At 36.4% G+C, this 14,984-nt stretch overlaps 1 protein-coding gene across 1 annotated transcript in view; it reads right to left on the bottom strand.

The window, feature by feature from the left end:
* The window catches only part of LOC145668954 (adenylate cyclase type 5), a gene marked incomplete in the record, with an annotated part of 459,372 nt that overhangs the window by 304,990 nt on the left and 139,398 nt on the right, over positions 1-14,984 (bottom strand). Inside the window, 1 exon segment of the mRNA XM_081737245.1 lies at positions 3,305-3,502. Within this exon segment, the coding sequence (XP_081593371.1) occupies positions 3,305-3,409 (105 nt within the window).

The raw sequence follows: 14,984 nt of genomic DNA on the forward strand, positions 1-14,984 counted from the left end.
TTTAATCCAGGATCTTAGTCAAAGGTTAGGAATCTACTTCTTTGATGGTGGGATCCATTTAGTTTTTCCAAAATTTTGGGTCCCTCATAATTTCTTGGGGTGGGCACGAGTCGAGCTGAAACTCGACTCGACTCGAAGCTCGACTCGAAACTCGACTCGAATTCGAGTCGAGTTTCGAGCCGAGTCAAAGGTAGTTTTCTCGAGTCGAGTTCCGAGCCGAGTTAATGTTTTTGAGATCGAGTTTCGAGTCGAGTCGAGTCGAGTTTGATACATGGCTCGCTCGTTTAGCTCGTTTTAGCTCGTTTTGAAATCATGACCTGATTAAACTGGAAAGCGAAAGCCATGAGAAATGTAAGCCGAAGCAGAAGCCCAACCCGGGTAGTGATGTCAACCGGCTCGGCTCAGTTCAAATGAGTCGATGGCCTGAGCCGGCTCGGTCGGGGTGAGCCACCGACTTGGTTCGGTTCGGCTCAGGTGAGCTATCGGCTTTTGCCGGCTCGGTTGGGTGAGGTGTTGGCTCGGCTCACTTCTCGGTTCGGCTCGATAGTAGATGGGTTGTGAGCCGAGCCACTGGAGCCATTGGCAACCCTAAACCCGGTGATTCAGATAACTGCTACCTTCAGAACAGAAAAATAGCAGGGTTGCCGGGGTATTCTAAGATAGATATGGGCCTATACAGGATATGCCTCATGTAACCCCTCTTTAATCAAATTGATGTCAGTATCAATTTATCTCCTGGTATACACCTTTATACTATAGCCGTGTTGAAGCAGCTCTCACGTTATGAGCACACCTTGTGGTAAAATACCAATCCAGTCCACCTAATAACTTAATTTTACCAGAAGTGACAATTATTATGATGTTCGCTCAATCCTCTAATATCATAGTAAATAAAGTGCTGACTTCGCTTCTTAATATTTTGTATGGCCGGAAATTCTCTTTTATCATTCGTTTGGTCATTGGAGGCAAATGCTCTTACATATTTAGACTGGACTGCAACTGAACATGTGTGGTTTATTGCTCAACAACCTTGCAACTCTGCAAGTTACCACCAAACGGAATCTGTAATCAGAGGTCTCTACAGAGGTGCAGACTTTTCTTTACTGAATAGTTTTAAGCTCTTTCCCTTTTTATAGTAGGCAATAATAAAAGGAAAAGAACAATATTACTTTTCTGCCGCAGTTTGTCATTTATTTGAGGAAAAGGTATCGTAGTCAAAACTTGCAGACACTCCTCAAATAACAGGAAGAATCCCACAGCTACCTACAAAGGCAATCGGAAAAACAAGTTCATTTCTCTGCTTTCACGAAATATTTACGTGTGTGGCATTTTGCGTGCTGAAATTATTAATAATAATAATAATAATAATAATAATAATAATAATAATAATAATAATAATAATAATAATAATAATAATAATAAATATCTACAATGTATTATCATTATTCATACTTTATCTTATTTCTGACAACAGTGTTACATACATAATTTTGTTTCTTCAATCACAAGCCACTGTTGTGCTTATCCGATTCAAATCTCTCGTCCATATCGTTCTGCCTATTTACTCAGTAAAGTACTACTAGACTAATATTCATTCACAACAATTCTTTGATCCAATACTTGATCCAATTTGTTTTGCATATATTCACATTAATGTCCAGTTCCATCTAAAGAAGCTAGTGTAAAAACAATTTTGTTCGCGAGCGTTATAGTAGTGCATGATTGAATTCCGGATATATGAAGGCCCATAAATATGCAAATTACTTATGGGCCGTTAAAATTAGTGCAATATGCATTGGGCCGCGAAGAACTTTGCATTTGAATCAAATTTACACAAATCCCGAGAAAACACTTCGCGAATGTAGCATAGATTGTAAGTCATAAGTTACTCATATACAGGCCATGACAATAGTCTAGGAGACAAAGTTTGTGGCTGTTTCGTATCGAAAAAGTATCGTAAAGGTGGTGGTATCTTAGGAAGTGTATATGTACCTGGAAACGTATAACTTCATGCCCACCATCACCCATCCTTTGCAGAATTAAGAGATATATTAATCTATGTATTACTAAGCTACCAAATACAATCTCAGAGGCCATTTTACACTGTAGCACGCACCAAATCAACAATAATAACAACACTGGGAAACGAAGTGGAAGGATGGCGTCTAGGGTCTGTATTTTAAGGTACCATCCCAACATTAACCTGGTGTAACTGAGGAAAACCCTGGAAAAACTCAGTCAGGATACTGAACTCTGGATTCGAGCATGGGACCTCCCGATTGCGAAGCAAAAATGCTGTAATAATAATAAATCTTTGAGTTTTACGTTCACGCTTAAAGCTAGCTAGGTTAAAGGAGGCGGGGATGATGAGAAATGAATGAAATGGTGGAATGAAGAAAGTGGAAGGAAACGGGAGAGCCCCGAGGAAACCCATGCACACGGTGTTCGTCCACCACAAGATTCCCTTTCGGGAGCAAAGATTGAAACCGGGACCCCATGCACTAGAGGTGAACGCTCTACCGCTGAGCCACAGGCGCCCTTATAATAATAATAATAATAATAATAATAATAATAATAATAATAATAATAATAATAATAATAAAAGAAGAAGAAGAAGAAGAAGTTGAAGTAGTAGTAGTAGTAGTAGTAGTAGTGTCATTGATAATAATTGTATTGTGTATATAAGATACTTGAAGAGAGTACTTGAACTACACACACAATTCGGCTTGATTTGACTCGTTTTGGCTCGACTGGACTCGAAACTCGAACCAAATTCGAGTCGAGTTTCGAGTCGAGTTGGAGGAAATTTTTCGAGCCGAGTTCTCGAGTCGAGTTCAAAGATGTCTGTTTCGAGTCGAGTCGAGTTTCAAAGAAAACTCGCTCGAACTCGCTCGTGCACATCCCTAATAATTTCCCATACAGAGTAATTATATAATTATTCTTGACACTATGCAACCCAACTGTACGTAACCGTTATGTTGGTTATACTTCCAATATTCTAACCAAACTTCGCCGTCTTTTTGAAGACAGAATCTGTGGAGGGGTCATCGGATTTCTTCGTGGTTTTCCGTGTCCTCTTCGTGTTTTCCTTAAATTGTAGTTTCCTTCTGTCGTCCGCCATTGTTTGTTTATAATCTGGCTTATAGTACGTGTCAGCATATGAATTCTTGTATTATTAACTGAAACCTAAGGTTTGGATATTTCGAGAAAAAGAAAAATAACTGTACGATGGTGATAATACTGCTGCATAAGTTTGTGTTTATTAGATTATTTCAAGTACGGGAAATTATAATTTCATACTTACTTCATCCCATCCTGGCCTCCTAATCCTTAAGCTTAGCCTTTGTCTCCATTCCCGCCTGGAGTCACTGTTGCTCCGAAGCATTCTACTGCCACCTGGTGTCGACATTTTCTATTACTGGTCTAAACATGAAGTAGCCAGTTGGGTTGCAAGCAACATCGTTGTGTGATGCCTCCTTGCTCTGTATCAGACGATAAGTATCTGAAAGTAAAGAAATTTTCACGTTAATCCAGTATTTTGCTGAAAGTCATTTTTAATAAGATGTTAAATGTTGTAATTAGTTGAGTTTTACAATGTATTATACCCGTAATCTCTATAAAGTAACTCAGGATAGATTTCGCGGAACGTTAGTTGCGCGGGAACCGAATGGGAAAGAAATGGTGTGGCGAGTTGTAATGAATGAAGAATTGGCAACTTTCCAAATAGTGTTGTCAGTTAAAATCATGAGTCGATAGAAGCTGTTCGCTCAGAAGTATTTTCTTCTTTGTGCGTGAATGGTACAAAGTAAGTACGAATATTTTCCTAAACGTCCGATATAAAGTTATAGGAAGGTTGTGATGTCAAATAATCAAAAAGTGATGCGTACTTGAGTTGCCTCATTGACGAAACTTAGTTTACCTCTAATCTGGGAAATTTCATCCCTGCTTTAAGAACAGTTTGCGCAATTAGGAAGTAGGGGAGATAGCACAGACATTCATCAAACGCAATAATAGGTCAAATAGCGCATGCAAGATAAGTGACATATTATTCGTAAGGGTCGTGCTAGAGAAAATAATGAGATAATATGCAATAGCTACTGTTGTTTTCTGAAGGTACATCACGCCCGTAACTAAGGGTGGCCAGATGGGCTGAGGCAATTGTAACCATTTTCAGTCCTTATGAAAGTTTCAGTTGTTTGTTGGAATATAGCCCCTACGTTTGAGAGGTGAATTCAAGTCAGCCCATCCCAAAATTATCTCATCTCCTTCTGTCTTAGTCCTCTGGTTATCGGGCTGAGGTTTCAATTAGGTTTTATCTGTTAAATAACTGCCTATTTCAAGATTGTTTGTTATTTGCAAAGTTTGTAATTATGCTTTCAAAGTACTGTAGCATATACTGTAAATATTTGCTGTCAGTTTTTTTTTTTTTTTTTTTTTTTGAAAAGTATTATAGCTATATTTTTTTCCATCATACCACGTTGTTGTTCAACTATCACCATTGTGTGTAATCTCACCTACCCATGTGCGCGATCTTCCATGCCCTGCAGGAAAGATCGCTCAAATTAAGAGTTTTAGGAAAATAAACACCACTAATATAAGAATACAATCACTTTCAACAATGACTGCAGGTTTGGTATTGTGCATATAAGGTACTCAAGTATACACACAACTTTGGTCAGTGTGTGGTAGAAAGTGTGGCAGATAAAGTTGATTGTTTATTTAACAATGGTGGCCTCCAACAATGAAACTAACAACAATATGTAAAATCGATATGTACCATTCTTTAGATATTTCATACATCTCAACGGAGATTGATAAAGGTAATCAGGTGGATGTAATCTATACTGACTTTTCTAAAGCCTTCGACCTAGTGGATCATGACATTTTACTAGCCAAACTAAACTCTTTCCACTTTTCTCAAGAGTACAAACAGTTAATATCTTCCTACTTAAGTAACCGTAGGCAATCAGTTGTTTATAAAGGGTGCATCTCTGAAAAGTTCAATGCTTTGTCAGGAGTTCCCCAGGGCTCAAATCTCGGACCGCTTTTGTTTCTCTTAGCAGTGAATGATTTGCCGACTAGAATTAAACATGCTAACTGTCTTCTATTTGCAGACGACCTCAAAAAATATATTAAGGTAGATTCAATTGATGATTGCGAGAAAGTACAACAAGACTTAACTAACATTATGGAATGGTGTAATAAAAATAAATTTAAAATGAATGTAAATAAATGTAACTTCCTATGTTTTACACGTAAGAGTAGTTATGTAGACTATACTTATGCGATTGATGGGACAAAATTAAGCTCTCCCAAGTATATCAAAGATCTTGGAATTTTCTTTGATCAAAATTTAACATTTAAGCATCATATGGAAACAGTAACGAACGAAGCTTATAGAAACCTTGGTTTTATCATGAGGCTAGGTAAAGAGTTTCGTAATGATTTAACTTTAATGAAATTGTACTTCACTTACGTTCGGTCAAAATTAGAATATGCTACTGTTGTGTGGACACCAAATATGCAAAAATACTGTGATATGATTGAGGGAATACAGAAAAAATTCGTAAGACTTCTAACGTACAGGAAAACTGGGCTTTACCCGAAATATGAATCTTACGTAGAGTTACTGGAAAATTATCAACTACCCACTTTATACGAAAGAAGAAGATATAATGACCTAATATTTTTATATAAATTAATACATGATAAGATTGACTCGATTGAGCTGCGTTCGTTGCTTTGTTTCCAAGTCCCATCAACCAGAACGAGGATAGGAAACACATCTACGTTTTATCAAAGAAAGGCAAGAACAAATATCCTTTGGAAATCTCCTATATGGGGGATAAGCACTTTCCACAATGAGGTCGAAAAAGACTTCAATATTGATATATTTAGCATGTCGGAAAGTGTGTACAAAAGAACAATTAAACAGGCATGTTTTGGAAACGGCATATAAAGAGCACATATGTCAAAGACAATATGAATGTGTATTTTTAAATTGTCTATTTTGTAATGTGTATTTCTTTTAATTATTTGTATATCTCATTGTTCTGTACTAATATGTATTTCGTTGTCAAAGACAACACAATAATTGGGTCTAGAGCCTGTTGTGTTGTGCTTGAACTAAAATAATAAAATAAAATGTATCAGGTTTGGTCAGTTTCTGGTAGGTGTGGAAGATAAAGTTGATTGTTTATTTAACAATGGTGGCTTCCAACAATGAAACTAACAATAATAGTGAAATTGACATGTACCATTCCCTAGATTCTGTAATGTCCACTAACCATACTGTATCCGGTTTTGCTTAGTTTTTAAATTATTCGTTTTATTTTTTATTTTTTAATTTTATTGGTTGTTCATGTTAACATTGGTGATGGTGGCGCTCATCTAGGTTTACTGTGTTAGACACAAACTATTTGGACGTTAAGAATAATCTTAAGCACTCGAGAAAAAATACGTTCCTGAAAGTAATAAGAACTTTGCAAGCAAAGGGGAACGTAATATGGCTACGAATTTGAACATTAAAGTTTCCAGACACAATTGAAACTAAAGAATTTAGGAAGAAATCAATGCATTTTTTTATTGTGACGACTTTGGTGATTGAATTTGAAGTGTGTTTAATTTCGAGTGATTGATACGCAACTCTTACGATGTTGATTCAACATTTTAAAAAAATGTTTATTTTCCTCGTATAAAGCAAGCGAAAAAGAAGAAAAGTCAATATTAGGTCTGAAAATTGTTATAATGGAATTTGAGGAGGAAACGCATTCAAATAAACCACACGAACTACTTTCGGTAAAGAGAAGTTCCGCCAGTTTTGTGTTATTCAATTCACGCAAAAAGCACTTGTAATTTAATTATTTTTAAAGCAATATTCTGTCTGTTTCGCAATTAGTTCGTTTGAAAAAAGGTTGAACAAGCAGTTTAAAGCTGAAGCCGAAAGGAAGTTTCTGGAAAAAGCGACTGAACACCTATCATTCTATGAGAGCAATTGAAACTGGAAAGCAGAGATCATGTGTACCTGTCAGTATAGTATAGGGTGTCTTAATATTTTATTTTTCTAATTTCACATGCACATATGATATTATTTATAGACATTCAAACATGACGAGGCATTCTCACATAGTGGCGTACTCAGAAGTTTGTCAGAAGAAAAGTTCACGCTGTCACGGGCACTTAATTGATTTTAAAAATGACAGCTTCTAGCTTTCTGTTATCATTTTCGCCATACAGTGATCAATTTTTAAACCAGAAATTGTTGAATTCTACTACCTTCTGTTTGGATCAACAAAACTGAGCCTTGTCAAAATTGATGATGATCCACCCAATAGCTTTTGAGATCTCTTGTCTCCCGGACTGACAGACAGAATAAATTATCGATGTACGGGGTAAGTGATTATCTTGACGTTTATAATTTTACAGGCGAGCCAGATGAAATGCTTAATTTAACGCTACATCGTATTACTGATTTGCAAATAAGCCATTTTCAGAACGCTCATATTTCCGTTGATATAGGGAATTCAAAAATCTTTTCTTTCACTTTAACGTTCCACTATTAGGACTATATTTAGGCTAAGGGAGATGATGATTGGGGCAAGTGAATGATAATGGAAAAATGGTGGAATGAGAATGTGGGAGGAAACAGGGATACCGAAGAAAACCCACGAGCATGATGTCCATTACAAACTTACTTGGTGGGGATCGAACCAGGGACCCCAACACACCATAGGTCAGTTATGGGAGTTTCAGGGTTATTTTAGCAGGTTAAATATGGGTAAATGGTGGTCGCAAATGAAAATAGCATTTTCGAGTTAAACCACTTCACCCATTCATCGATTAAATATACGTATGTATCAAAATAGTTTTGGTAAACTGAACCCCTTGAAAACGAATCGGAATAGAAATCAGTGTTGCTAAAACATTGACATAAATAATCACTAAAACAGATATGAAAAGACTCCTCAATTTTGAGTTGAAAGTCTCTAAAAAAATATTCGTGAAATTGTTTGACTATATTCAATATTTTACAAATTACAGATGCAATTTATATGGCTTATCATATTTTCACCAAGATCAAGGTCTGTTACAATTACCCTCTTTAACTCTATGGCCTATGGAATCCGGAGATTCAGTGCCGCGTTCACAAAGGCTCACCTTGACTTCCGTCCTTAGACAACTGGATTCGGTTTCTTTGTATTTCTTTTCTGCGAGATCCATATTAATATTGCCGTATCATCTGGGATTAGATCTTCCTAATGTACCACGATATTGAATATCTGTGCATTATTTTCATGTGATTCACTTCCATTTTTCTTGTAGCTATTGTGGACAAAGGTGTTCAATAGTGCACAATCTGTTCTTAAGAAGAAAAAGAATATATATATAATGTTGAGATCGATATATAGTCATGTAATGATAGTTTTTGTTATCGTGTTGCTATGACAACTAAAAAAGGGATATACATGTATTATATTATTATTCGAACTGTGGGATATTATTCGAACTGTGGGTCAGGGCCGTGCCGTGGAAAATCAGCGCCCGGGGCGAGAGTATACGACGGCGCCCCCATACATATATTCCAAGCAATTTTTCCTATCTTTTTCCTTTTTTCTCCCGAATTTTTCGCCCCCTTACTTCGGCACCCGGGGCTGTCGCCCCGTTCGCCCCCCCCCCCGCACGGCACGGCCCTGCTGTGGGTAATAAATGTAACAGAAAGAAAATAAGAAATTACGGTAAACTAAAATAGTGAACGTTACATTATTGAGATGGTGTTTTGCGTCCAGGAAATACCTTGAGATTTGTTTGAAGTAAAGTAAGCAATCTCATAAATAACCGTCAACACGGAGTATACTTTATTAAGAAGTAAAAGGAAAATTTATCGGATCCTTAAAATGGATATACGCAGAGTCGAAAGTATTAATGCTGAAGTTGGTGATATTGAAACACAAGGATCTGATACAACGACGAATGTGTTGAGTTGAGTTGATTTTAGTTTAGCATCCCTTTTAGCAGCGAGGCTATATGAGACGTGGACCTACTGATTAACGTGGAATCCGAACCACATGAGCTCCCGCCGGGAATCGAACCCGGGTAACAACGAATGTGGCTGACCTTATCAAAACAGTTAGGTCAATCCTTATCACAGCAAATGAATGCTAAATTTGAGCAACTGACACAACAAACACAACAAATGAATACCAAATTTGAAAAAAAAAAAGTTTCAACAAATGGTTACTCAGTTTCAACAGATGGATGCTAAGTTTCAGCAAATGGATACCAAATTTGAACAAAATTACACAGTCCATGACACAGCAAATGGATAATAAATTGGAGCAAATAACGCAGCAAATAAACACTCAACTAGAACGAACAGACTGTATGATGGAACAAATTCTACACAGATTTACAATCGTACAAAGTTCGGTAGAAGTGGTTGAAACTCAAATTAATGACCATAGCAATCAGATTAGAGAATTACAGGAAGAAATAAATACTATCAAGGAAAAGATTAGCACTGTAAATGGTAATCCGATCATCAACATAGACCATGTGACAAATGAACCCAGACTAGCTATAGAAGAAAGTGATACACTTGAGAGCTATTCTGAGAGGGAAGATAGTGCCTCTAGTATCGGAAAAGAAGAGAGAAGACAGCATTCACCAGATCGTAGGAAAACCAAATACGTACAGTCTAAACATTTAAAACAGTCTAATAATAGTCATTATTTTAGATTTAGCGAAATAACATCTTTAACCCAATTTAGTGGAAGGCCGGAAGACATACCAGCAAGCACATTTTTGGAGAAATTCGAAGAAAGTGGCTTAATTGGTGTAGACAAATCCAAATTTCTCAAAATTTTGCCACACGCTTTACTACCAATTTGCTCTATTTGGTAAAGCCATCAGGGGGAGTTTACGTAATTATTTAGATTTCAAGATACGCTCTGCTTTTAAATTTTGAAAATGATTTTATGTTGGTAAACCGAGACGCTTTGGTTCGAAACAGACGTTATGATCCAAAAACTGATAAGAGTCTTACCGATTTTGTGATTTCCGTATAATGAGTTGAAATTAATTAATCCATACCAACAGGAATCACGAGTTATAACATCGATTAGGATATTGTTACCTTTTAGGTTGCAGCAAATACTGATTTCTGAACAATGTATTAATTTCAATCATCTAATTATGATAGTGCAAAATTTTGAAATTCGATCAATTATGCAAGGTAATACTAATCGAAACCAAGCTGATAATAACCGAAAACAAGCCAATCATATTCCGATCCGAAATATCAATGTGGGGGAAGAGTGTAATCCTAATGTAAGAAGTAATGATAGATTCAATTATACCGGTAATACGAAAAATGAAATGAAATGAAATGAAATCTTTAAGTTTAACGTCCCACGGTTATGCTAAAGGAGACGGTGATAATGAGAAATGAGTGAAATGGTGGAATGAAGAAAGTGGGAGGAAACGGGAGAACCCCGAGAAAACCCACGAGCACGGTGTTTGTCCACCACAAAGTCCACACGGCGCGAGCTGGGATCGAACCAGGGACCCCAAGCACCGGAGGTGAACGCTCTACCACTGAGCCACCGCGCCCCCACCGGTAATACGAGTAGAACCGAATCTAATTTCAGGAGGAGAAACAATAATTGTACAACATTTGGGAATCAGGCAAATAATAAATTTAATTTTCCTCGAAATAGATTTAGCAGAAACTACACAGATGGCAGAAATTTCCAGAATAGGAGTCAAAGATCTGATGAAGTAAATAGCTTGCAGCACTGTATTCAAGATTGTGCGATTCAATGCAACCTAATGGAATCTTTTGGTAATATAACTTGAGCTAAAGTTATGGCGTCGGATAAAATATTTTCAATTAGTTATTGTTTTCTTTCACTTCGAATATTGTTATAATTTCTTTGTAATTCATACTTCTGAATTCTATGCAATTTACATCTATGCATCGATACAAATATTGTTTATCAAAGTTATGCTAATTATGCCTAAATGGAAGAAATAAGTTATGTAGTATTTCGATATACTTTAATTTAATTTGTCAATGAGCCCGAATGATGTTGAGTTAAAGAATCTATTTTAGGATCTTAATAATTAGCAGAAAGGTCGTATTTCAAATAAGTCCTCTTCGTCGATAATTTTATAGAATTAAAATGGAATTGATTATTAAATGAACATAAGAATATTATTGAGACAAAATGAAATTAATATATATGTATTATAATTTATGTGTGAGGGCTATTCGAAAAGTAAGGTAACCAAGTATGTAAAAATACGTAACGGTCCAGGATTCTTTCTTCGATTGTAACCAATTAAAGAAGTCCTAGTCGGGAGCCATATATACAACGATATTGTATATCTGTGCATTATTTTCATGTGAATTACTTCCATTTTTCTTGTAGCTATTATGGGCAAAGGTGTTTAATAGTGCACAATCTGTTGTTAAGAAGAAGAAGAAGAAGAAAATATATAATATGTTGATATCGATATATAGTCATGTAATAATAGTTTTTGTTATCGTGTTGCTATGACAACTAAAAAAGAATATCCATGTAGATTTGAGAATAAAAGGTAGTTGTGATGTGTTCACTAATTCTTGTAATTATGTGTATAAATTAAGGTGCTTGATTGTGGTGACTTATTTTATTATTCGAACTGTGGGCAATAAATGTAACAAAAAGAAAAAAGAAATTACGGTAAACTAAAATAGTGAACGTTATTTTCCGATTGGATTTCCAGTTAAATTTTTGAAAGCGTTCCTACTTTCTTCCATTCTGGCTACATGACCTGTCCACCTTAGCCTCCTAGATTTCATGAGCCTAATAATGTACGGTACACGTGTAAATTATGCAGTTCCTCGTTATGAAGTTTCTGCCATTCCCCATTCCCGTTCCTCTTGGGTCCGAATATTCTTCTCAGGATTTTAGTTCCAAACATTTTTAGCCTGAGTTTTTCCCTCACAGTAAGCGACCACGTCTGGTTATCAATACAGCACATCAGGCATGGTTATAGTTTTATATATTTTAAGTTCCAAATTCCTCGATGGAATTCGTGACGACAAGAGATTTTGAACTGAATAATAACACCAATTGCCTGCTTTTAGTCGAAGTTTAATTTCTTCGTGAATATGGTTTTCCTCTGTTAATATTGATCCTAGATATTTGAAAGTATCCACTTTATCAAAAGTATTATTCGATATTTTAACGCATTCATAATTTGCCGTATTACGATCCCGACAAACTTCCATGTATTTTGTTTTCTCTCCATTTTTTTTTCAAATCTATGTTCCTGCAAGCGTTTAATAAGACTTTCGCATTTCTTTCTATTGTTCTCCTATCATCCCCCTATTAAATTTACATCATCTGCACATGCCATAACCTGGTGAACACCATTCAGTTTTAGGCCTCGGTTGCTATCTTTGATTTTCTTTATAGCGTATTCCAGAACAAAGTTGAATGAGAATGGCGACAACGTATCTTCTTATTTCAGGCAATTCATGACCTGAAAACTCGTGTACAAGCATTTTTCTATCTGGACTTTGCTTTGGAATTCATTTATATACCTCTAAATTAATCTAATTACCTTTTTTCGGTATTCCAAATTCTGTAAGAATATTGTGCAATGTTTCTCTCATAACCGAGTAGTAAGCCTTTCTAAAATCAATAAATAATTTGTGTACCGCGGTATTGTATTCCCACTTCTTTTCGAGTATTTATCGAATGGTAAGTATCTGATCGATAGTTCATCGATTTCGCCTAAATATGCACTGATAATCTCTGATAAATTCATCTGATTATTTATGTCGGTCCCGGCGTGCCTCACAGGGGATATAAAATATTTATTTATTTATTTCTAGACACAACAGGCTACATAACCCAATTACAGTGTCCGTTAAGGCCAACATACACTAGCGTATTTTCAGCGCGCATTTTCGGTCCGTAAAATGATGTCGTAAATTTCGGTCCGTAAGTTGGCCCATACACCTAGCGTAAAAATAGGCGCGTAAAAGAAGAAGAAAAAGAAGCGGACATTTTTCGCTCTTCCTCTTGCCTGTTGTTTGAGTACATGGTAGTTTTCCAGTTTACTCAAGTTGCTTGAACAAGATGGATCTGTCTGAGGCCATGGTTTTAAGTGCAGGTGCTATAAACATTGTGTTGTAAAGTAAAAGAATAAAAAGAAAGCATAGAAGAAACAGAAAGATTTGGACCAGGAAATGGATTTTAGTTGGTATTGTAGCATGTTAATAGATAGATAATGCAATAAATAATATACTAATGATTACTGATAATTACACTAACAAATAATCAGCTGGATGAATAACACCGACAAGTTTTGTAGATAACTATACGAACATATTATACACACAACAGCATGTCAAACAATTGCAAGGGTGTTTTTTTTTTTTTTTTTCTCACTGCTCATAGTAGAGAGCACGTTGTTCTCAATATACTATTTCCATTAAACATGATCTGAAATACACTGTTGCAGCAAAGCTTTGTCAAAGTGGTACGTCACAATATGAAATAAACAGACTGCAGGGGCGCCCGAAGAAAATTTCCTAGAGCGGGACCCATCTCCATGGTTGCTATATTATGTCTCGTATTTAATATACATGGTTTGCTATATTAAGTATACATTTTCGTGAACCATCCTGCCCTCCCCTTCGGGCGCCTATGACAGACTGGGAGCCACGCCGAAGAGGATTAAAAATTCACATTTATCTATATTACGTCCAAGCAACTCAATCCATTTGGCCTATTTTTGGTACAATCTTAGATCATTGTACTTAGTGATCTGAGATCACTAAATATTTATATAAATCATACTTCGGAGGAGGAGGACACAGGACAGGGAAAAAGTTATATTGAATTTTTTACGAAGGGCCGCGGTGGCTCAGTGGTAGAGCGTTCACCTCTGGTGCTTGGGTTCCTGGGTTCGATCACAGCCCCCTCCAAGTGAACTTTGTGGTGGACAAATACCGTGTGCGTGGGTTTTCTCGGGGTTCTCCCGTTTCCTCCCACTTTCTTCATTCCGCCATTTCATTCATTACTCATTATCACCGTCTCCTTTAACCTAACCGGCATAACCGTGGGACGTAAAACTTGAAAATTTCATTTCATTTCATTTTCAATTTTTTACGATGTAGATTGGAAACATTTAAATTTCTAAACAGACACAATGATGATTTAATACAATCTGAACGAGCTTGATGTGTGATTTCCTCTTACCTTCCGAAATAAGCTTATTGTTTGGAACTGCAGTTTACAAAAAATAAGGGAGTAAAGGAGTGTTCCGATAGTTGAATAATTGATTAATTTTTTTGTTATACAATGTTTTAGACTGTTGACTTTGGTCGTTAAAAAGTGGGTTACTGAATGATAAATTCAATTTAAAGAAAATATGATTTATTAATGGTTGCAGCTTTCGTTTTTTTTTCTTTCTTACAATATTAACGAAGAATATAGTAGTAACAAAAAATGAAATGAAATCTTTAAGTTTTACCTCCCACGCTTATGCCGGTTAGGCTAAAGGAGACGGTGATTATGAGAGATGAGTGAAATGGTGGAATGAAGAAAGTGGGAGGAAACGGGAGAACCCCGAGAAAACCCACGAGCACAGTGTTTGTCCACCACAAAGTTCACTTGGCGGAGGCTGGGATCGAACCCGGGAGCCCAAGCACCAGAGGTGAACGCTCTACCACTGAGCCACCGCGCCCCCATAGTAGTAACAAATAGAATAAATTATCCCCTCACGGAATATCAATTTTTACTACCTTATCCACAGCTCAAAAATAGACCAGAAAGAGAAAACAAGACTTATACAACTACCTCCAGCCCCATTCTTTATAAATAGTTTGATCCTTGTTACCTCGGCTTTTGTAAGTTGAAGGAATCCTCCCCGTTGCTTCCACCTACCTTTTTTTATTTTAAAGTTTATCTTGCCATTTAGTTTTTATC

Source organism: Thermobia domestica, chromosome 13 (assembly GCF_964235325.1).
Source record: "Thermobia domestica chromosome 13, izTheDome1.hap1.1, whole genome shotgun sequence".
In the NCBI taxonomy this organism is placed as follows: Eukaryota; Metazoa; Arthropoda; class Insecta; order Zygentoma; family Lepismatidae; genus Thermobia; species Thermobia domestica.